We start from the raw sequence: 23,761 nt of genomic DNA, 5'->3' as shown, positions 1-23,761 counted from the left end.
CACGTGCTGTAAACTGCTGCATGCGTTCAGATGCCAAAGACAAGACCTTCGGTAACAGTGCCCACCAGACTTTGATGAGCCCAGGTTTCCCAAGCACTTGCCCATGGCACCCCTGAGCACGCTGGGCATCCTGGGTCACCCGGCTAGAGACTGGCTCTGGGGAAGCTGCTCCTGAAGTAGCTTGGGTAGGTCTTGGGTGTGCTTTCACACAGTTGAACAGGGTGCAGACCCTGCACAGTTAAGCTCCCTGACCCACGAGGAGCTGACCCCGAAGATGGCAGAAGAAAGTATTTGCTCAAACGTTGGCCGAGTAGCTAAACGGAAGGCCTGAAAGTGAAATGGTGCTTCTCAGACCTTTTTCTCAGATTACTCCAAAAATGTGTCACCAGTCCAGTGTAAAACTATCCTACCCGCCCCCACAGTCCCAGCAGCTGGTGAGCTACACGAACTGTATCACCTGATGGGGTTTGGTGGGATCTGGGTACCCAATTTAACAGTCTCGAAGGATGCTGGAACCTTTAAGAGGCGGAGCCCAGTGGGAGGTGACGGGGTCATGGGGGCCACCAGCCCTGGAACACACTCAATGCCCATCTCATGGGAGTGGGTTGGGTGTCGGGACTGGACTGGTTACTGTGAGACAGGGTTATTATAAAGTGGGTTCAGCTCTCTCAGCTGGCTGGCCTGCTTCCTCTACTACTCTGTGACTCTCTCACTCCATCTGTCTCTGTCACTGTCAGTGTGTCTCCCTCATGCATCTTCCTTGTGTGCCAGCCTTTACCGTGTGGAGAATAGGCTTTCCACCTGATGATGAAAAGCATGAGCCCTCACCACAAACTAAACTGATGCTGGCACCATCCTCTTGAACTTCTCTGCCTCCAAAAAGTCAGCCAAAACAAACATCTTCCCTTTATAAGGTAACCAGCTTCAGGTATTTTGTTATAGCAACAGAAAGTAGACCAAGACATCACCTAATTTATCTGGTAGTTCCAAAAAAGAAAACAGCTGTGTATTAGATCACTGCAAATCATTCCGTCCACCCTGGCTCTCAAGAAGAGCTAAAAGGAGGAGACGTGCTCCACTTGCATCTCAGGCTTGTTCTCATATCGGACAGAAAACCATCAAGGGGGGATCCCAAGATCTCTCCCTAAAAATACCTACAGCTCCAAAAACCGCAGCAAGAAAAGCCCGACCTGACATTAATGCTTCAAGTCATTCCTCACATGTCCCTGAGGAGTGCATTCTCCTGCAGCAGCACACAGGGCAGCTTCTCTCCCCGCTCTGCCCTTTCTAAGAGGAGGACTGGTACATATAATCACTGCAAGTCTGTGTCAAGGACCTGGGCAGGGTCAGTGAACCCTGCTTTCCTGTTCCTTCAGGTCTGTCTGCCCCGAGAGAGCATATCCCACATGCCCCGGGGAGAGGACCTGATCTTGTTCAATATGCTGCTAAGTCTAATTTGGGAGAGGAAATAAGTCTACCTGTTGAGATACACTCTCTAAATTCTTTGAACATAAAGTGATATTTTGATCGCTTTAAAAAAATAAATTGGGCTCGGGGTTGCACCACTGGGACTCTGCTTGCTAGTCTAGGAAGTCTACTGTGAGCTCAGCCTCCGTTACTCCGAGGGAGGTCCTCAGACCAGCAGCACTTAGTGGCTGACTGCCTGGGAGGTGTTAGAAACGCAGAAGCTGCGCGCCCCGCCCCCACCCCCTGAAGCTGCACTCTGGCAAGATCCCTAGGTGATTTATGGGCACAGCAAGGTTTGCAAAGCGCGGTTTCAACTCAGTAGTTTCTGGAAAAAAGTCACCCAGGGCGCTTCAACAAGCTGATTTCGGAGCACTTCCGAGGCTGCAGTCCAGGAGTCTACCCTTCATGGGTGCCTTACAGTCGTGACCTCTGCCCTGGGGAGAAAGAAGGTCCGACCCCTGCGATCCGGGCCGCGCAGGCCACTCGGCTAATCGGAGGTTGTGCTCAGCGCCCGGTTGAGGGGACCGCTCTCGTCCTGGGATCGCGCCCGGTCCCTCTGCGGGGACGCTGCACCACCGCCTCGGAGCCAGCGGAGGAAGCGCGCGGGGCGGAGAGGGGGCGCCAGGCGGCCGGCGAGCGAGAGCGAGGAGCTGGTGGTGGCGGTGGAGGAGCCGCGGCGGCGGCGGCTGCCGGCCCCGCCGCCCAGCTCGCTGTCGTCCACCAGCACGCTCTCGAGCACTGTGCGCAGCGAGCGCCGCAGCTTGCGCACCACGTCGGGGCAGGTGAGCACGTACAGCAGCGGGTTGACCACGCTGTTGATGAAAGCCAGGCTGGTGACGAAGGGCAGCCCGCGCCACGCGAGCGGCCGCAGCGCGGGAGCTGAGTGGGCCCGCGCCTCCAGCAGGCTGAAGACGTGGTAGGGCCCCCAGCAGAGCACGAAGGCCACCACGATAGCCGCCACCAAGCGCACGAATCGACCCGGCCGCCGGCGGCCGCGGTGGCGCAGCTGCACACTCACGGCCGCGTGGCTGGAGGCGATGATCGTCAGCGGCACCACGAAGGCCAGCAGGAACTTGCTGACGGCCAGGGCCGTCTGGCGCCAGTTGCACGTGGCGTCGTGGTCGGGGCCGGGGTTCAGGAGCAGCATATTGTAGTAGCACATGATGCGCCCGTCCAGCCGCGGGATGGTGTCCCGGAACACGAAATAGGGCGCGGTGTTGAACACGGCCAGGACCCAAAGCACCAGGCAGACCCTGTGGGCGGCAGCCACCGAGCGATGGTTCTGTGCCCACACTGGCTGCAAGACCTGCAGGCAGCGGTCCAGGCTGATGGCGCTAAGCAGGAAGCCGCTGGCGAACATGTTGAGAAAGAAGATGGAGGAGTGCAGTTTGCAGAAGGTGGTGCCCAGCTCCCAGGAGTGGCCCACGGCCAGGAAGTAGGTGAAGAAGGGCAGGGAGGCGGCGGCCAACAGGTCCGACAGCGCCAGGTGCAGCACCCAGGTGGTGACCACCGTCTGGCGCATGCGACAGCCCACCACAAAGACGATGAGTCCGTTCTCCACCAGGCCCAGCAGCGAGGCCAGCCCGTGCAACAGCACAGACACGTGGTCGATATAGCGGATGCTGGAGTTGCTGTGGCTTTGGAGGCGGCTCATCTGCTCCAAGATGGGGCAGAGGGGCTTCAGGGTGGTGTTGGCCATCATGACTGGCTCTGTAGTGGAGAAGGAGACACTGAGTCTGGCAGTGCAGGGCAACCTGGGAGGCAGAGAGAGCCCTGGGAACCTTGCTAGGAGACAACATGACCGGCCAGGTGCTAGAAGGGACCACTGGGGACTCATGAGATGGAGCGAAGGCAGGTGACCGACATCCCAGCTGCACTGCCTGCTCCCTGTGGGACCTTGGGCAAGTCATGGAACCCTCTTGAGCCCATTTCCTCCCCGGAAACATGGGTGTTCCTCATAACTGTTCCTAACTCACAGAGCTATTGGAATAAAATAAAATAAACTTAGGAGTGAATATGTAAAAAGGCCTGGTCCACAGCACGTGGTCATTTTTAAGCAGATGATCTACACCGAGTGAAGGTCAGGCCCTGTGAGACTGCCTTTTGCCGTCCCAGAGCACCAGTGGATGGACGTGGCCCCCATGTGGTGCCGGGCTGCCTGGACAAAGGGGAGGAGCCTCCCGCACCCCTTCCCAGCACCCCTGGCCTTGCCTCTGCAGGTCCTCCGGCGGCTGTTGGTCCCACAGGGGTGGCTGGCTGGGTGTGTTGACCACAAATAGCAGAGCTGGCCTCTCCTCTGATAGTGGGAAAGGAAATGAGGTAAGAGGAGAGAGAGCGGGGCATGAGGAACCCCAGACTGCCCCCCGGGACCAAGCCAGCCCCGTCCCAGGGATGCTGCCAGCCCCAGGAAACCCACCCCGTTCATCCCCTCACCCGCCCACACACCCCCCAACAGCTATTTGTCCAGCAGCTACCCAGCGCTGAGAAGCCAGGATCACTCCGGCCTCGGAACCCCAAGCCCCTCAGTGAAGCTGGTGGAGACTGGCTGGAGTGGGCAGGGGCTGACTTGGGGTGGAGGCTTCCTGCAGCAGAGAGGGGACAGCAGGGCACGGGAGCTCAGGTGGCACTGGGCACTCATGACCCACCAGGAACCCTGGAAGGTCCTTTGCCCAGGTGCCCATCTTTCTCATGGCTCCCAGAGAAAGGCGCTAGGCTCCGTCCACGCCACTTTCCAGATGAGGAAACTGGGACGTGAGTGTTTGAAGAACGTGCCAAGCCACCCAAACAGCCCAGCCATGCGGAGGAGCCGTGGCATGGCACGCAGTCTGCACTCCCTCCTCTACCCCTGCGCTAAGCCAGGGACGAGGGAGGGAAGAACAGCAGGACAGGAGCAGTGACCTTCCGTGCCCCTCTTCCCAGCCGCAGATCCTGGCCCGCTGGGATGGCAGAGGGTGAGGAAACCCACTCCCCGCCAGGGGCCGCTGCCTTGCACAGTGCGGGATTCTGGGATCCACACTAGACTTTCCCTGGCAGATGGGTCCCTTGAAGCTGGTTCCACAGGTGAGTGAGAGGGCAGTTGGCCCATGTCCCCTGAGGATGGTGCTGCTTCCCAAGCTTTCTAGTCTGCAGTCACCTCCTACTAAACCCATGAGACCCCATTTTGCAGAGAAGCATGGCGACCGGTGTCCTCTGCTGCAGCAGGGGCTGGGACTGTCCTCTGCCCCTCTCAGCCCTCGACACTCCTCGGTGCAGCCCGCGGGGGTGCTCACTGAGCCCCGTCCTGCCGGACCCCTGGGAGCCCTCCAGACTGGCCTCTCTGTCTCTGTGGAGACAGCCCCCATCCTGCATCCCAGCAGTGGGGTCTTGGGTTGGCAGGGGCTGCAGGCTCCTCAGCTTCCAGGCTGGGTGAACCTGTCAGTCACCTTGCGCCATCTTCCGCCAGGTCGCTTGTGAACGGTCTGCCGCTGTGCCTGGCACCCAGTCAGTGCCCAAGAAAACTGATTCCCTCCACCCTCTGAGCATCAAGTCCCCTCCCGTCTGGTGAGCTCGCGCCTCTGCTGTCCTGTCTGTAAAAGCCCTCTGTTCTGGTCACATTCGGCCTCTTCCCGTGGGTCCAGAGAGGGCACTGGGGCTGCCCAGTCCTGGACCACTGCCTCCTTACCTGGGCACGGGGAGCTCGGGACTCCAGCACTGGCAGCAGCTGGTTCCTGGCCGCAGCCTGACCAAGGCGCCGGCAGGGAGTGAGGCTGAGGGAGGAAATAGCTGTTGGCTCCCCGGCGGGTGCGTGCCTGCATGTGTGTGTGTGTGTGTGTGTGTGTGTGTGTGTGTGAGTGTGTGAGTGTCTGCATGTTGGGGAGGCAGTGACAGCCAGAAACTGAGCTGTCACCCGTGTGTGTGTGTGTGTGTGTGTGTGTGTGTGTGTGCCTGTGTGTTGGGGAGGCAGTGACAACCAGAGACTGAGCTGTCACCCTGGTGTGTGTGTGTGTGTCTGTGTGTGTGTGTGTGAGTGTGTGTTGGGGAGGCAGTGACAACCAGAGACTGAGCTGTCACCCTGGTGTGTGTGTGTGTGTCTGTGTGTGTGTGTGTGAGTGTCTGTGTGTTGGGGAGGTAGTGACAACCAGAGACTGAGCTGTCACCCTGGTGTGTGTGTGTGTGTGTCTGTGTGTGTGTGTGTGTGTGAGTGTCTGTGTGTTGGGGAGGCAGTGACAACCAGAGACTGAGCTGTCACCCTGATATGTGTGTGTCTGTGTGTGTGTGTTTCTGTGTGTGTCTCTGTGTGTGCGTGTCTGTGTGTGTGTGTGTTTCTGTGTGTGAGTGTCTGTGTGTTGGGGAGGCAGTGACAACCAGACACTGAGCTGTCACCCTGGTGTGTTTGTGTGTGTGTGTGTCTGTGTGTCTGTGTGTTGGGGAGGCAGTGACAACCAGAGACTGAGCTGTCACCCTGGTGTGTGTGCATGTGTGTGTCTGTGTGTGTGTGTATCTGTATGTGTGTGTCTGTGTGTGTGTCTGTGTGTGTGTGAGTGTCTGTGTGTGTGAGTGTGTGTGTCTGTGTGTGTGTCTGTGTGTGTGTGTCCGTGTCTGTGTGTGTCTGTGTCTGTGTGTGTGTCTGTGTGTGTGTCTGTGTCTGTGTGTGTGTGTCTGTGTGTGTTTGTGTCTGTGTGTGTGTTTGTGTGACTGTGTGTGTGAGTGTCTGTGTGGTGTGTGTGTGTGTCTGTGTGTTGGGGAGGCAGTGACAGCCAGAGACTGAGTGTCACCCTGGTGTGTGTGTGTGTGTGTGTCTCTGTGTATGTGTGTGTGTCTGTGTGTTGGGGAGGCAGTGACAGCCAGAGACTGAGCTGTCACCCTGGTGTGTCTGTGTGTGTGTGTGTGTGTGTCTGTGTGTCTGTGTCTGTGTCTGTGTGTCTGTGTGTTGGGGAGGCAGTGACAACCAGAGACTGAGTGTCACCCTGGTGTGTGTGTGTGTGTGTCTGCGTGTGTGTGTGTCTGTGTGTTGGGGAGGCGGTGACAGCCAGAGACTGAGTGTCACCCTGGTGTGTGTGTGTGTGTCTATGTGTTGGGGAGGTGGTGACAACCAGAGACTGAGCTGTCACCCTGGTGTGTTTGTGTGTGTGTGTGTGTCTGTGTGTCTGTGTGTCTGTGTGTTGGGGAGGCGGTGACAACCAGAGACTGAGCTGTCACCCTGGTGTGTTTGTGTGTGTGTGTGTGTGTGTCTGTGTGTTGGGGAGGCGGTGACAGCCAGAGTGTCACCCTGGTGTTCCAGAACTATGCGTCCCCGCCCGCTGGCAGCCCCCCCTTTGTGGCAGAGCCTCTGCAGCCCAGAGGGCAGTGCGAGTGTGCGTGGGGACATGGCTGTGCAGGCAATGGGGCCGTGTGCTAGGGTGTGCTTGGAGAGTGACCGGTGTGCAGGAAGAGGAGGAAGACGCCTTGTCCCTCTTTCCACCCTCCTTGGACCACTCTCTGCTGACACCGTCGTCCTCGGAGAAGAACCCCTCCGAGGTCCCCAGGTAGCATGGTGCCTGTCCAGGAGGGACCCCCAGGAAGGCAGGAGCGCAGGAGGAGCAGGGAGGCCGGGCTGCCAGGGCCGGCCCCACCCCATCCCGGAGGCGGGCCGTCCCCCTCGAGCCCGAGGCCCGGGTGTCCCGCGAAGCTCGTGAAAACTAGCTGCCTGCAGCTGGGCAGGAGGGGCCGGCTGCAGGCCGAGCGTCCAGGTTCTAGAATCGGTCGGCCCTTTCGCACTTCTTTGCTCCCTCACTCCCTCCTCTTTGCTTTGGGGTCGGAGACCGTTTCTTCTCCGCGTCTCACAGACGCTCAACAGGACGCGTGAAGACCCCAGGCAGGGCAGAGGCCTCCCGCCCACCGGGTGTTCTGCACCTGGCGTTCTGTCGAGGCCGGGACTGAGGAAGGCCGAGGTCAAGTACAAGAGGGCCGCACCTCCCAGCCAAGATGGCGGAGCAGCAAGAGCCTCGTCTGTCCGGATCGTCAGCAGAGGGAAATGTGTCCCTTCCTCGGGGTCAGGGAGGGCTCGGACTCAACACGAAGGCCTGCAGCCCCCCGAGAAATAGGTGAGCATTTCCGTCCACCCTGGGGAAGGACCCCACCTCTGCCCAGCCCAGATCCACAAGGCCATTTGGGCAGTGTGCACAGTGGTTAGGCCCAGGGACTCCGCATCCAGACTGCCAGTGTCTGGGCCTGGCACTGCCTCTTCCTGCCTGTGTGACTGGGCGAGTAACTTCACAGCAACAAGATACGAATTTTAAAAGGTACTTCTGCACAGTACCAGCCCCGAGCGAGTGCTGGGGTTGGAGCACGGACTGGTCTTTGGAATAAGAAAGAATCTGTAAAAAAGAAAAAAGAAAAAAGAAATTAAAAAAAGAAAGGAAGAAAGAATTTCTTCTGTTCCCTACTGACACATCTCAGCACTAGGGCATCAGACTTGAGATGATCTCCCTCTGTATCTCAGCCATCTCTTGTCTCCTTCACTAGTAACCCTGGTGCAGTGAACATCCTGCACAACCTCTCATGGCAGCCCTATGTTCGTTTCCAGCCAAAATCCTTAGTTCTCTGATCCTTCTCTGTCCTGTGTCCCATCCTGGAATCATTGTCATGGCTTGGTTCCCAGCCCTCCCTGAGGACAACTTATTACTAAACAAACAAACAAACAAAAAAAAAAGTTACTAAGTTTTACTAACTTTACTAAAATAAACCCCGCCACCAAAAAAAACAAAAAAAGTACCACACGTGAGCCGGGCCCTGAGTCATCTTCACATCCCAAGGGACCTTTGGGGGTTCTCAGCTGCCCTCACGTGGTGGAAATGGCCTCTGTACACACTCTGAGAGCCCAGCCCTACGGCCTCAACCCATTGGGTGGGTAGGAGCTTGGGCCTCCCCTGGGGTTTCCGGAACCAAAAGCCAGCACTGGCCAGTCTAAGAGGAAGTCTCCAGGGAGCTGGAGCAGTGGGGTCCTGGGCGGGGCTCGCTGGCTGGGAGTAAAGGGGACACACATTCAGCCTGCCTCTAGGACAGAGCCTTGGTGGAGGCCATGGACACGCCAGACCTTCACTGGGCAAGAGGCCACCAAGACTGTTAGATGGGTCTGCTCATGGAGTCCACAGGAGGCTGGCCAGGGCCTTGGGCAAACGCCTGACAGCACACGCCTCGAGGTCCAGCCGCCGTGCTCATCAGAACCACCCGAGGCCTTCGTAGACCAGTTGCTGGGCCGGCCTCGGGGCACCTGACCCGCAAGTCCTCGTGGAGCCTGGGAATCTGCATTTCTGTCCTGTCCCCTGGGGAAGCCTCTGCGACCAGAGGCCACACTGAGGACTGAACCTCTGAGCCAGCATCCCAGCCACGTGGGAGGCCGAGGAGGGAGGATTGCAAGTGGTAGGCCAGCCTGAAGTGAGACCCTGTCTCCAAATAAAAAATAAAAAGGGCTGGAGGCGTGGCCTGGTGGCACTTGCCAAGCCGCATGGCACTCTGGGCTCAGTCCCCAGGACTGAAAAGGGAAAAAGACCAGACCTGCAGGAGGCCTTGGGCGTCCCTGGGCCCGGCGCCCTGGCAGCAGGGCTCTTGGCGGAGGGCCTGGGCGACCAAACGTCCCCTCTGAGGCTGCGTCCATGTGAGCAGTAGTTCTTGGAATTGTCTCGGGGATGTGGCAGGTTTGGCCTGCCAGGCGGAACTGCGTGGCCCTGGGGGTTACAGATCAAGGGGCAGGAAGCTGGCCGGGCAGGGAAGCCAGCCTCTGAGCCCAAGGACAGGCAGGGCTGGGGCCACAAAGCCACAACCAGCAGGCTTGTGTGAGCAGCTAGGGGCATGTCCTCAGCCCCGCCACACCCTGCCCTGCCTTATGTCCAGTGTCCCCTTGGACCTGGAGGAAGACACAGCCACCTCCAGGGCACAGGCCCTGCCCCTGAGGGACAACCTCTCTCAGAACCTGAGGTCTGGGCGCCCGGCAGCAGCACCGCCCCCTGCCGAGGAACACTGAGCCTGCAGCTCCGGCATGCGACCTGGGGCCACTGCCCAGGGCTCTCCAGGCTCCTGGCCCCTCTCCCTCTCCCTGTGCCCTCTTCCGCACCGTCCCCTGCCAGCCCCTGTCCCCTCCAGGCCTTTGCCCAGGTTGTGCCCGCTGCTGCCTGGAATGTGTTCACACTCACAGGGACACACACACATTCACACACACACACTCACATGTACGCACACACATGCACACACGCACACATGCGCACTCACACGCACACACACACGCACACACACGCACACACACAGGTGCGCACATACACACGCATACACTCACAGGCACACACACACATGCACACACAGGTATGCACACACACATGCATGCACTCATGCACGTGCACACTCTCACACATGTGCACACACATGTACACACACAAGCTCACACACGTGCACACACAAACTTGCAAACGCACTTGCACGCACAACCATACTCACTCACTCTATTCCCACACTCAATCACACACACTCACACTCTCACACTAGCACGCCTGCACTCACACACCCATGCACACACTTTGCACACACATGTGCTCACACATGATACTTGCCAACTAATGCTCAGGCATTCATGTGTGAACACGCACTCTCATTCACACACTGGCACACATGCTTACACACTCACAGCTCCCTCACAGTCACACCCAGCATCACCAACACACACTGCAGTCACACTCACTCGTGCACACGTGTTCACACTCCCTCAGTCTCACACTTGTACTAACACACAAGCACAGGTGCACTCACACCCCCACACACACTCACACTGATACTCATACACACACACACGCACCCTGTGTCTGGGCCCAGGAGGTGCTTGGCATCACTGCGGTCGACACACAGGGACAGGCCCCCTGTGCTCCGGCTGGGCTCAGGAAGCAGCCCTCAGGTTCCTCTCCAGCCACTTCCAAGGCGTCAGTCAGACAGGAAGCAGCGCATGGGGCAGGGCAGCGAGGCTGGAGCCTGGGGCGCCCACACCACCACCGCCTCCTCCACTGCTTCCTCTACCTCCTCCACCATCACCACCATCTCCACCACCATCTCCTCCACCACCTCCACCACCTCCACCATCTCCTCCACCGCCTCCTCCACCACCTCCACCACCACCACCATCTCCTCCACCACCTCCACCACCTCCACCACCTCCTCCACCACCACCATCTCCTCCACCACCTCCTCCACCACTACCACCATCTCCTCCACCACCTCCACCACCACCACCATCTCCTCCACCACCTCCACCACCATCACCATCTCCTCCACCACCTCCACCACCTCCACCATCTCCTCCACCGCCTCCTCCACCACCTCCACCACCATCACCATCTCCTCCACCACCTCCACCACCATCACCATCTCCTCCACCGCCTCCTCCACCACCTCCACCATCTCCTTCACCGTCTCCTCCACCACCACCACCACCACCTCCACCACCTCCACCATCTCCTCCACCATCTCCTCCACCACTACCACCATCTCCTCCACCACCTCCACCACCACCACCATCTCCTCCACCACCTCCACCACCTCCACCATCTCCTCCACTGTCTCCTCCACCACCTCTTCCACCACCACCACCATCTCCTCTGCCATCTCCACCACCTCCTCCACCACCTCCACCACCACCACCATCTCCTCCACCACCTCCACCACCTCCACCACCTCCTCCACCACCACCATCTCCTCCACCACCTCCACCACCTCCACCACCTCCTCCACCACCACCATCTCCTCCACCACCTCCTACACCACTACCACCATCTCCTCCACCACCTCCTACACCACTACCACCATCTCCTCCACCACCTCCACCACCTCCACTATCTCCTCCACCACCTCCTCCACCACCTCCACCATCTCCTCCACCACCTCCACCACCTCCACCATCTCCTCCACCGCCTCCTCCACCTCCACCATCTCCTCCACCACCTCCACCACCTCCACCATCTCCTCCACCACCTCCACCACCTCCACCATCTCCTCCACTGCCTTCTCCACCACCTCCACCATCTCCTCCACCACTACCACCATCTCCTCCACCACCTCCACCACCACCACCATCTCCTCTGCCATCTCCACCACCTCCTCCACCACCTCCACCACCACCTCTACCGCCTCCACGTCTGTCTCCTCCACCATCTCCACTACTGTCTCCACCACCACCTCCTCCACCCTCTGCACACCAGGCTGGGCCTGCACCCCGCTTCTGCTGCTTGCTCCCTGCTCTGGAATATCAGTCCTTCCTTGGCCTCTTGGTGAACTCCTATGACTCCTATGCATCCTTCAGAACCCTGACCAGCGAAGCCTTTGCCGATTTTCTTGGAAGGAGCCTACCTCTCACTCCATTCTCCCAAGTCTCTAGTCACTTCGTCTCCTGCCCTTGTCCTCGGCGGGCTCTTTTTCACACCTGCTCTCGCCTCTTGATGAGCAACAGAGATCATTCCTATTTTATCTCCTTGTCTCCCCAGCCAAGCAGAGGGCCTGCAGAGGGGAGGGGTCCCAGCAGATGGCTGCTGGACCCCAGGAATCTCTCGCCCTGGACTCCACGTGCAGACCCCACAGGTCCCCAGTTCCTCAGGGCCGTGCGGTCTGGATCCGTTGCTGCCCACAGCCTGGAACGGGTCTCCGCCCACTCTTCACTGGCTCTGGCTGATGTCTTCATGGTGGGAAGGGAGACAGGAAGGCAGGGCAGGCCCGGCAGGCGCTGGACCCACTCGCCCACAGTCTGAGGTCGGTGCCGGCGGGGCCGACGGCCTCCAGAGGCTCTTGGGGGGATCCTGCCTCCTGCCAGCACCTGGCAGCTCCAGTCCCTGCTGCCCCTTCTCCCTTTTCTCATGAGACACTTGTCATTGGATTTGGGGCCTGCCCGGATCATCCAGGAGGTGTCATCTTGAGATCCTTTACTCATTTATATCTGTAGAGTCCACACCCCCTTATTTCCCCAGATAATGTCACCGTTCAGGGTTCCCAGGTTGGGAGTGGGCGTGTTTTTGAGGCCCACCATGGGACACACTACAGATGGCCAGGCTAACGTTGCTAGGCACCGGGCCAGCCCCAGCTACGCACTTGACATATGTTAGCTAGTTTTCCTTCCACACTCACCCTCTGAGGAAGACGCTGTTCTTGCCTCCACTCACAGAGGAGAAAACTGAGGCTCAGAGAGGTTAGGTAACTTGGCCAAAGCTGCTCAGTCAGCGAGCAGAGAAACTGGATTTCAGAGCCAGGTGGTCCAGCCCCAGCACACAGCTCTTCCCAGCTGACTGCATGTCTCCAGAGTTCTTTGTAGCCTGCAGGGGAAGCAGGGCTGCCTTTGTGTTAAATTTGCTTCTCCCGCCTTCTGGAAACATCTCTGCAGTTGGCAAGGTCTGTGTGGTGCACAACTGGGACTCCCCTGGGTCACTCTACAGGCCATTGAGCTAAGTGGCCTGTTCCCTGCCTGGGCCTCCCTTAGCTTTGTGTGTGCAGTCCAGGGAGGCCCGGCCTCCCCTGGTGCCCTCCCTTTGTCCCTGGGTGGGGCCGGGAGGGTACAGGGTAGGCGCTGACACTAAAACCTCCCAGCATCGTCCTTAGGTTGATCTTATTCTTTTCAGATTAAGAGACTGAAGTCCAGCTTTTAAAAATTAAAAGAATGAGGTTTGAAAGGAAAGAGAAATGAGCCAACTGAGATTTAGCAAGTGACCCAGAGAGGAAAGTCGGCAACCTTAAGTTGGCTACTGCCATTAGCCCCAAGAAAAGCATGTCACAGAGCAGGTGCCCCTTCAAGGTCCCTGGCGGGTGAGTGGAGGAGCTGGGGTCCCTCACAGGCCCAGGAGCTCTGGCACCCAAGTCCACGGAGGAAACCCAGGGCTCAGTCCTCTCTCCGGGACGGTGTGGTGCCATTTTCTCAAAGGCCTCTGAGGCGGCCAGCTTTCCATCCCTTATGACCGAATGTCTGGGAAAGTCAACGTGAGAGAAGGGAAGGTTTATTTTGGCTCCTGGTTTCCGAGGTGCAGTCCACGGTCGGTTGGCTCCATTGTTTCAGCAGCATCCTCTGCCTGTGGCCATGAGCCAGCTGCCCATTGCCAGGCCCTTGGGAGACAGTTGGTCCCATGGGTCCAAGGTCAGTTAGGAGAGGCCTCTCATTACCTAGTCCCACAACTCTCTTCCGCATCTTCCCATAGAGGAAAAGAGCAGGTAGGTGACCTCCCAGGCCACTCCGCTCATAAGCAGGGGACGCAGCCCAAACACAGGCCCCTCAGCTCCTCAGGTCAGGCTCTCTCTGCCCCTGACACCCCGGTGGGGGTGCTCCATCCACAGCACATTGGTACGGAAGTGATGGGGTCAGAGATGCCACTCAGCAACCAGCACAATGGCCAGGGAACGTTCGATGTGGAGCAGGAAAACCACACGGTCCAAGATGTCTCCCCATGGGACACTCGTAAATTACAGAGTGGCATCAAGACTTTGCCACAGAGAACCTGGGCACCCGCTGCCTTAACCTGTGGCCAGAGTTTCATCCACGGGCACAGCACGCATTGGTGTGACGTCCCTCCTGCAGGACACTCTGAGGAGGACACAACATTGCTTTGGGGTGCTCTGCCCATCGTGGACTGTATCGTGTCCCCCAAATTCATATGCTGAAGGCCTAATCCCCTGTCCCTCAGAATGCGACTCTATTTGGAGAAAGGGCCTTTAAAGAGGTGGTTGAAATGAGTCATGGGGTGAGCCCTAATCTGACTGGTGTCCTTAAAAGAAGACACCTGGTGACACCAAGATCTTTGACCTTGGACTGGCAGCCTCCGGAACTATGAGAAAATATCTACCTGCTGGTTAAGCTGCCAGGCTGCGGGGTTCTGCTACAGAGCCCTCTCCGCCCAAGACACTGCCAAAAATGCGTAACCTGGGCCTCCTCGGGAAACACCGGGCAGACCCAGAGAGCCATTCCACAAAGTAACTGGTCAAAATGGCCAGGCGAGAAAGACAAAGGCAGACCCCGGGGGGCAGGGGGTGCCCCAGATCAGAGGCAGCAGAAGAGACCCCTGAGCCAGGATCGGATCCCAGACTAAGAGGAAACTTCTCCTGGGCTATAAAAGTCGTTGCCAGAATACCTGCTGAAGGTTGAGCAGGGTCTGTAAGTTAGACAATTGAGTTTAAGCCACTGCTGATTTCCTGGTTGTGACTGTGTTACGGTGGTTCCTCGATTTTTTTTTGTTTGTTTGTTTGTTTTATTTATTTATTTTTTTTTATTTTTAGGAAACATACACTGAAGTAATTAAGGGTAAAAGCAAAACCATCACTTTTGCAACCAGCGCTCAGATGGTATGAAAGAAAGTGGGCGTGTGCGTGCACATTCAGGAAGAAAGAGGAAGTTCGACCAATGGCAAAAGCTAGCGTCCAAGGAATCTGGGAGAGGCTTCTGTGAAAAATCCTTCTCTTTTCTAAGTTTGAAAAGTAGAAAGTTCAACATAAAAAATCTAAACCTCCACACTATCCTTCCAGAAAAGCCCCTGGACCTCGACTCCTCCCCTCCCCCCAGCTCCCTCCAGCAAGCCCCCCTTTGAAGCTCTCTCTTCTAGACCTCTGTCTGCCTCTGGCCCCAAACTCCCTCTGCCTCACTCCAACACCCACCACCCAGGAGCCCGCTGGCACCCCTGCCCCTACTCACCCTGCTCACCCTGCTCAGGGCCCTTCCTCCAAAAACACTTCCATGACCCTCTCGCACCGCCTCCCCCCAGGTTGGCGGGTTGGCACCTCTCCTGACTTTGCTCTCAGAGACACCCACTAAGCTCTCCCCAGCTGGGCTCATCATTGCCAAACAGTGACTGGTTGACACATAAGTTAGCACACCATTGTGGCTTCTCATCCACCCTGCAAGGTAGGCGTTACCATCTGCAGTGATCAGAAGGGACTCCCAAAGCTCAGAAACCTTGACGCAGCCCAGGTCACAGGCAGAACTGTAGGGGCGGGGAACCAGGCTAAGGACATGAGCCACAGCCTCCTCCAGCTGCAGCAAATTCCAGCAACCCACAGTTGCTAGCATTTGCTGAGCTCAGACTCTGCAGGGCCCTGGGCTCAGCTACATCAGTTAGTACCCTGGAATTCCTCCAAGGAGCGGGGCCTTGTAATGAGCCAGCACCCGCAGGGCCCTAGGACTGAACCTGGTGGGCTGAGCGCGTAGTGAGCTCTAACGCGGGCCGTTCCTGTGGTGGTTGTTAATAGATTATTTCTTAGAACTGTTTTAGATTAATAGAAAAACAGAAAAGACAGTGCAGAGCGTTCCCATAGACCCCACACCCAGTTCTCCTGTAATTAGCATCTTACCTGATTTCAGTACATTTGTCACAATACAGTTTGTGGATCCATCATTATTTACTAATATTACATTAGTGCACGTCGAGTAGACTTATCCCAAATACTCAGAACCAGAGTGTTTCAATTTTTGGGTTTTTTTTGTTTTTGGATCTTGGAATATGTGTATATTCATATTACGCTAATTTGGAGAGGGAACACAAGAGGAAACACAAAATCCACTCATTTTTCGTCTATATCTTATACACATAGCCTGCAGGTGGCTTCCAGTGTGACCATGACAGAGGCTGAGGACAGAATCTTCCACTGGTGTCCTCATCGGAAATGGCCACCCATTAACTGGCTTAATCCTGGACAGGCTGTGAGGAGCTTCTCGGAGAGAGGCACCTGTGGCCCTATCAGCGGCGAGCTCCTGGGGCAGGGCCCTCTCCCTGTGGCTCTAGCTGAGGGCTGGGAGGAAAGTGATGGGGCTTCTGTTCTCCTCAGTCCTGAGGTCCCGTGGCAGGCAGGAGGCCCTGGGGAGCTGTCGGAATGGAAGGAGATGGGGAGGGGCTTGGGAGCCAGGCGGGCAGTGGACCCCAGGTCCTCAGGGCCCCTCCAGCCACAGATGCTGACCCTTAGCCCATCTTTGCTAGAAAGCTCCCTCCTCCAGCCCAGTCACTTCACTGAGCAGCATCATCCCCAGCTGCCCTGCCGCAAGGCTGAAAGCCAGGGAGCCTGGTCAAGGGCCGCTTTCCCAGCAGCCCCTGGGGGCTCAGGCTGGGAGGATACCCGCCCCTGCTTTGGGGCAGGAATTTCTCCACCGCCCCTGGAGGCCAGGTGGGCTCTCCCCCAGGTGGGCCCCCTTTGTCCTTAGAGGCTGCCACTTGCGGCCCTCCCTCATAAAGGCCTCCCCCTGCTCCCGTGGCAAAGCAGTAGGGGCTGCAGGAGGGGTCCTCTGTGGTGTACCTGGCTGCAGGCGCTCCCAGCATGGCCTGGCGTTTCCACGTCATCTTGCCACTGTTGGCGGCAGCCAGCGTGGGGCTGGGTGGGCAGCGGTTCCCCAAGCCCGGCTTCGCAGGCCTCCAGCACAGCTATGACTGTGGGATCCGGGGCATGCAGCTGCTGGTGGTCCCCAGGCCAGGCCAGACAATCCGCTTCAAGGTGCTGGGTGAGTGCTGGGTGAACCCTGGTCCCGCCCCCAGGCCCAGGCTGCTGCTGGGGGGACCCTTCCCCTGGAACCCAGGCAAGAAGAGTAGAAGCCTCCCTCCTGGGGGGCGGTGACCAGCCCCCACACACATAAAGACGGGCCAGGGAGGAGGGTCGCAGAGCTCAATCCCCCTGGTCACCAGCAGCCTCTCCCACGTCACTGCACCCAGGGATCACCTGGCACCTCGCTAAGAGGCAGCCTCAATAAGAAGGGCCTGGGCAGCTCCGGGCTCTGCATTTCTAACCACAGCCAGTTGATCCGGGCTGCTGGTCCACAAATCAGTCTGGGTGCAGTAGAGTGGAGCAAAGGTGCAGTCTCGGAATGGAGATTTGCATCTGCTTCTAGGAATTTTTCCAACGCCCCTGGAGGCCAGGTGGGCACTCTCCCAGGTGGGCCCCCTTTGTCCTTAGAGGCTGCCCCTTGCCACAGCTTCTAGGCTGTGTTCTCTTGGGCACCTGACAGACCTCTGAGCCACCTCTGCAAGGCGAGAAGGAAGAACTTGGTCTTTTGTGCACTGAATGAGAATGCTGGAGCCCCCCCCCCCCCCGAAGGGGCCCCCTGCTGTTCTGGGCTGTCAAGGTGGGTGAACCGCATTGCAGGTGTCACCGGGTGACAGCGGCAGCCATTTAACCTGGCACACGGGCTCCGCCCTTCACTACAAAAACCCAGCAATGGAATCCTCATCCTGCCCCCAGAGAATGTGCCTGAGAAGGTTCACATCACCCTCAGCCACCTTGTCCACGGAATGTGGATAACTGAGCTTAAAAGAAAACGGTGAGAAGTCTCGGCCGCCACCCGAGACCCTGGGTCCTCTGCACCACGTCTTCATGCTTGCGCGGGGGTGCCATGCCAGGGAAACCCAGCTAGAAAGGCCCTGCGGCCTCTTGAGCCCTTACAGATGTGAGCCAAGACTCGTGGCGGAGCCTGCCCAAGACCAGCTAGCTAGGGCCAGGCCAAGGCTGGTCTGGGTCCCCGGCCTGCTGTGTTGGCAGGAAGCCTCCTCCAGCGGCCCGCCCTCTAGCACCCTGAAACCCACCCTCCCTCTTTCCTTCCTCCCCATCCCAGATGAATTCGGGAACCGGTTTGAAGTGAACAACTGCTCCATCTGCTACCACGGGGTCACCCGCCGAGCCCCGGGAGCTGGCCGTCTTCTCGGCTGATTACCAAGGCTGCCACGTGCTGCAGAAGGTAGGGACGGCTGGCTGCTCTGTGGCACCAAGTCTGTCCTAAGGACCCTGCCTCTCCTGGACCAGGGAAGACCAGAGCAAGATGGGTCAGGAGTCCTGGGTGGGCAGGTGGGTGGGGAGATCAAATCCTGGGTGCAGGCCTTCCTGGGACCAGCATCAGACCCCGCTCCCTGCCTGGCAGTTGGCTCGGCCCTTGCTGACGCCCCCTCCCCGGCCTGGTCTCAGCTGCTCTGGCCCAGCTGCTCTGGCCCTCTCACCTGCAGGACGGGCGGGTTCCACCTGAGGGTGTTCATAGAAGCTGTGCTGCAGGATGGTCATGTGGTGTGGCACAAGAGGCCAACTCTGGTCTGTCCCAAACCTGACCACACCAGACTCCAGACGCCAGCCTGGTGCCACCTACCACCTCCTGGCCTTCCTCCCCTCATTTGCTTCCCCTCCGCCCCACACCCCAGCCACCCCTCGCCTGGCTCTGGGTCACCCCCCTCCCAGCCCATCCTACCCAGAACACAACGTCATCCTTACGACTCCTGATCCGCTGTCCCTGGGACTGGGACCCACCCGCCCCACCCTGACTTGGCCTCAGTGGGGCACCGTGGGACACTGGGAGGTGGACCAGCCTGAGTCCGTCGGTGCGTAGGCCATCAAGACCTCTGGACTGTGGGAGGCCTGATGGTTTGACTGGGCACCAAGGAAACTGTCTCTCTTTCACCGTCACAACCCTAGGTGCCCATCTGCCCCCGGGAGCAGTGCCAGGTGGTCTCTGGGCACATCCCCTGCATGGTGAGAAACAACTCCAAAGAAGCCTGTCAGCAGGCCGGCTGCTGCTACGATGACAGCAGAGACGTGCCCTGTTACTATGGCAACACAGGTACACCCTCCCACACCCAGCACTGTCCTGGTCCCCGGGACCCTGATGCGGCAGGAGAGTGCCCCTGCTGCAGTCTTCCCATCCGCCCCTCAGATCCCAACTTTTGGAACAAATGGCAGAGACCTTTAGATGGGGACAACACACCCTGCTTGCCTCCTAACGGCTGTCCCCGAAACGCACCCTGACCTTCAGGTCCTAAAACATCCTGGCTGGGATGACAAATCCTTCCATCTTACTTCAGGGTGCCCTTCCACTCTTTTGTTCCATGGATGAGAAACTGGTCTCTGGAAGATTGACTAGGGCCAACCCTGGCCTAAATGGGGACATCGGGGTCTCACCTCCTGGCTCCCAGGCCAGTGCCGGAGCAGACTGGCCCCACCTCTGAGCTGGATGGGTACTAGTCCAAGGCCCTGATCGGCCTCTCGGGTCTCTGTCCCAGCCACCGTCCAGTGTTTCAGAAGTGGCCTACTTCATCCTGGTCATGTCCCAAGAAATGGCCTTGGCACGCAGGATCACGCTGGCCAACGTCCACCTGGCTTATGCCCCCACCCGCTGCCCCCCAACCCAGAAGACGAGCACTTTTGTGGTCTTCCGTGTCCCTCTCACGCACTGCGGCACCACGATCCAGGTAGGAGGGCGGGCGCGGGGGTGACCCGCCCCTGGGAGGGGCCTCACTCACGTGTCCCCCTCAGACAGTCGGCAGTCAACTCATCTACGAGAACAAGCTGGTGTCGGACCTCCAAGTCCAAAAGGGACCCCAGGGTTCCATCAACTCGGGACGGCACTTTCCGGTGAGGGGGAGTCCTCCCTGAACAGGCCGGGCGTGGGCTGGAGCGGGAGCAGGAGGGAGCTGAGGCTAGCCCAGGGCAGGCTTTGGGACCAGCTGGGTCAAATCCAGGCTCTGCCGCTACCTCAGCTGTGACTTTAGATGTGCAGCTTACCTCCTTCAGCCTGTCCTGCGAGGCTGGGGATGGCCCTTTCCCAGGGCTGATAGGGCATCAAGTGCCTCTCTGTGCCTGGCCTATGGGACTCGGACAGAAGCCAAGGAGCAGCTCTTCAGAGTCTGCTTTACCCCTCCAAGAACTAAGCTCGGAGTGGCTGAAGGTGTCCCCTGCCGGGCCCAGGAAGGGGCTGAGGCTGTTTCCACCTGCCGATCTCCAGTTAAGAAGCCACAGATGGGGCAGAAGATACCTCCAGTCCACGTTCTCTACCGAAGTGGTAGAGGAAGGAATGGAGGAACAGCCTGGGCGAAAGGGGCCTCCTGGACGTGCTGGCTGAGGTGGCATGACCTCAGTTCACGGAGTGCCAGTGGGGGTGCCATGCCTGGCTTTGAACCTGCTACTGTGTGACCCAGGGCCATACGCCCACCCCAGCCCGTCTCCCTACGGAGAGAGCTGATCACTAACTACGGGTTGTAGAAATTCTTGTGCTTGGCACCGAGTGGATGCCAGGTATCCTTCTCTCCCATGGCACCTGCCACGAGGGTTGGGCAAGAAACTGGTGTTGGGGTCCAAGTGGCTTTTGCTTTAAGCAGAGTGCGTGTGGCCCAGGAGGGGGGAGGTAAGCTCCTGTCATGCAGTGGAACATTGGACTTGGGTCAGAATTCAGCACAGCGATCAGGAATTCCCGAGGGAAAATGGCTGTCACCCGTCAGGACTAAGCAGGGGGGCCACTGAGACCCGAGGGCAAGAGGCCTTCAGAGCAGGGTGGGGTCGACACGCTACACAGCGCCTCACTGGTGTAGGTGCAGGCCACCACGCAGGTGGGCCCTGGGCACCGTGGCGGGCCAGCTGCAGCTGCAGGGACAAGCAAGACACTCACGGATGTCTCACAGCCTTGGAGGGAGGAAACTGGGGCTTAGGTTAAACCACTGTCGCCAAGGAGACGTGAGCCCCTGTGTACCCACAGGCTCAGCGGCCAAGCTCCAGAGGCCTCGAATGTCCAAACGGGGCAGGCCCACGGTGCCAGCCCCAGAGGGCCCTTTGTCTTGATCCTGTCCTAGAGCAGGGCCTGGCATACCAAGCGCCAGCTGTCCCAGGGGGACCACCTGGGCAGGGGCGCGCTTCCTCGGCCCCCTGGCCAGCACAGCACCGAGCCCGGAGCGTCCATCCCCTCAGCTGGAGGGCCCTGTGTTGCGAACACAGTGTTGCTGCCTGGTTCACGCGTTCTGACTGGTCTTCTCCCCCACCTTCTTGCACTTGAACTTCAGGCTTCACGTCCGCTGTCTCTTCGATGCTGGTGACTTCCTGCCCCTCCAGGCATCCATCTTCCCACCCGCCTCGCCTGCCCCGGTGGCTCAGTCTGGCCCCCTGCGGCTGGAGCTGCGAATTGCCAAGGGTACGGTATCTGGGCGACTTTCCCTCCCGGCTGCGTGTCCTGGAGCAGGCCGGCCCCAGCTCATAGCCCCTCCCCGCAGACGAGACCTTCCGCTCCTACCATGGGCAGGACGACTACCCGCTGGCGAGGCTGCTCCGGGAGCCAGTCCACGTGGAGGTCCGGCTCTTGCAGAGGACAGACCCCAGGCTAGTCCTGGTGCTGCACCAGTGCTGGGCCACTCCTGGCACCAACCCCTTCCAGCAGCCCCAGTGGCCCATCCTATCGGACGGGTGAGTGACGGTAGGTGACCGAGTGCCCCACGGAGCGCCCTCCCAGCTTGCCTCGCCTCCTGGAGGCCCTCCTGGCTTCTCTCCTTCCCAGGTGTCCTTTCGAGGGTGACAGCTACAGAACCCAGAGGGTAGCCCTGGACGGGGCAGGCCTGCCCTTCCATCTCACTACCAGCGCTTCACGGTCGCCACCTTTGCCCTCCTGGACTTCGGCTCCCAGAGAGCCCTCAGGGGCCTGGTAAGAAGGACCCGCGTTCCTCATCTGAGTGGGAATAAGCTGGTCTCCAAACGCCTCCGGCACCCTGTGAGCGGGTGCCCTTCATCCTGTCCCAGGATGGCAGTTGGCTCTTGCCAAGTGTGGCAGACAGCAGTGGGTGCTGGGTTCTGGCCCTAGGTCAGTGCAGAAGCCACTGAACAGCTCCAGAGGAGGAAGGGACATGTTCCGCTTGGCTGCAGCCCGCCCCAAATCTGAACCGGCCACGGCCTTGCTTCCGATCCCAGAAACAATGTGTTGACCGTACTTTTGCTCTGAATTTTTTTATAACTTGGCAACTTCTCCAGAAGGTGAAAGTGGATAAATGTAGAGTGTGTTTAGTTTGCTGTGCAATACAGAAACGGCACCATGAGCAACAGGCTAGGGCACACACATCTGTCACCGAACGCACACAGCTTGCTTTAGATGCTGCCTGTTACCGCATCAGATGTAGATGAATCCCGCTGGAAGGCACCACTTGGCGAGCCTGCCTTTCCCCCTCGCCAGCCTGCTGCTTCCCCAGCCGAGAGACACTCCCATGCTAGATGAGGGGCACCCACGGGTGGGGCCTGCTGGCAGCCAGGCCAGGTGACTTCCTGCATCCACTCCTCTGGGGAGTTTCCCCTGCCTGTTTCTGGAAGCAGTTGCCACAGTAATCTGTCATCCCTGTCCCCAGGTCTCTGGGGTCAGACAGGCTGGCAGCACGCATTCTCCAGCTGTGGTCAAGCCCCACCTCAGTCCCTTCTCTGGAAGGGAACCATCCAGCCCTACAGCCATTCTGCAGCCAGAGGCAGGGCTGGTGAAGCGGGCTGAGGGCTGGGTTCCACCAGAGAGCAGTGGACCTGGGAGAGGCCTGGACTCCAGTTGCAGGGGGCAGCAGTCGGCACCCCGGGTTTCTCTGCCTGGCGGGCACAGCACAACCTTGGCTCCATACCCCGGCACTTCCTGCCCGACAGCGCCAAGGCCTCGCCTCGCCTCTCTCCTCCCGCAGGTCTACTTCTTCTGCAGCGCCTCTGCCTGCCTCCCCTCCAGGCTGGAGCCGTGCTCCCCAGCATGTGCTCCTGGGACTGCACGTGAGTCCAGGGGAGGGGCGGTTTCTCCAGTCCATCCCCAGGCCCCTGCCTGGCTCCTGGGCCACCAGGAGCTAGAGACCAACCCAAGGTACCGCTCTCTCCCTGGGCAGGACAGCGAAGATCCTCGGGTCACCTCAACGGCACCGCCAGGCCCCTGGACATCGTAAGCTCTCCAGGACCAGTTGGCTTCCAGGACTCTTATGGATGGGGGCCCACAAGTACCAGGGCTGATGGTGGGTCCTCCAGCCTTAGACCCCTAAAAATGCTGACCAAACGGGGAAGCTCTGGCCCAGAGAAGGCAGGACATGGTGTAACTACACTCATGAGGAAACAGAGCTGGCCCTGGTCCCTTATCTGTGAAAGGCAGCTTCAGTGGTGGTAGCAGAGGTGTGGGAAGGCCAAGGTCAAGGAAGGTCAATGTGCAAGAGTGTTGGCAGGCGGGCCCAGCCCTGTGTTCCTTCCCATCCCTTCTCTCTAGCAGGCTCCAGCAGGAACTCCAACCCCAGGCACTCCTCTGGATCCTTCTCTGCTGCTGGCTGTTGTCCTGGTCCTGGGGGCTGGTGTGTTTGTGGGCCTGAGGCATCTGAGAGGCACCAGTGAACAGGCCCAATAAACCATTTTTCAAACCTACCAAACGCTGGTGTGAAGTGACTCGGGACACCTAGAACAAACTATCATCTGAGAAATCTGTTCCTTAGTGTCGGCTCTGTGACAGGTCACGATTCAGAAAGCCATGCACTCCATAATTCAGTCAACAACAGACCACATATTGATGGGGTCCCATAAGACCCAGAACTGAAATTCTCATCAGTGATGTGGCTAT

General features: G+C 58.8%; 1 protein-coding gene and 1 pseudogene across 4 annotated transcripts; one reads left to right on the top strand and one right to left on the bottom strand.

Moving 5' to 3' along the window:
- Positions 1-133: 133 nt before the first annotated feature.
- Positions 134-5,650, bottom strand: PTGDR2 (prostaglandin D2 receptor 2; the record flags this gene model as incomplete). Of its 3 annotated transcripts, none has more annotated exons than XM_079102952.1 (2): positions 134-3,177; positions 5,129-5,650. In XM_079102952.1, the coding sequence occupies 2 exons, from the start codon at positions 5,313-5,315 to the stop codon at positions 1,955-1,957; spliced, it is 1,410 nt and encodes a 469-aa protein (XP_078959078.1). In that variant the 3' UTR covers positions 134-1,954. The 3 variants fall into 3 exon arrangements, with proteins under 3 accessions (XP_078959078.1, XP_078959079.1, XP_078959080.1); XM_079102953.1 differs by having other exon boundaries at positions 134-3,763; positions 5,129-5,276; XM_079102954.1 differs by lacking the exon at positions 5,129-5,650 and having other exon boundaries at positions 134-3,169.
- Positions 5,651-16,674: 11,024 nt separating this feature from the next.
- LOC306639660 (zona pellucida sperm-binding protein 1-like) lies at positions 16,675-23,761 on the top strand (annotated as a pseudogene). The gene is made up of 10 exons (XR_013766797.1): positions 16,675-16,915; positions 18,020-18,142; positions 18,865-19,009; positions 19,449-19,637; positions 19,702-19,800; positions 21,219-21,346; positions 21,426-21,615; positions 21,707-21,850; positions 22,857-22,938; positions 23,049-23,761. The product of XR_013766797.1 is annotated as a zona pellucida sperm-binding protein 1-like (transcript).

This window comes from Sciurus vulgaris (genome assembly GCF_902686455.1).
Source record: "Sciurus vulgaris genome assembly, chromosome: 11".
NCBI classification, from domain to species: Eukaryota; Metazoa; Chordata; class Mammalia; order Rodentia; family Sciuridae; genus Sciurus; species Sciurus vulgaris.
The sequence above is the reverse complement of the archived record's forward strand: the minus strand, read 5'-3'. Positions and strand labels throughout refer to the sequence as shown.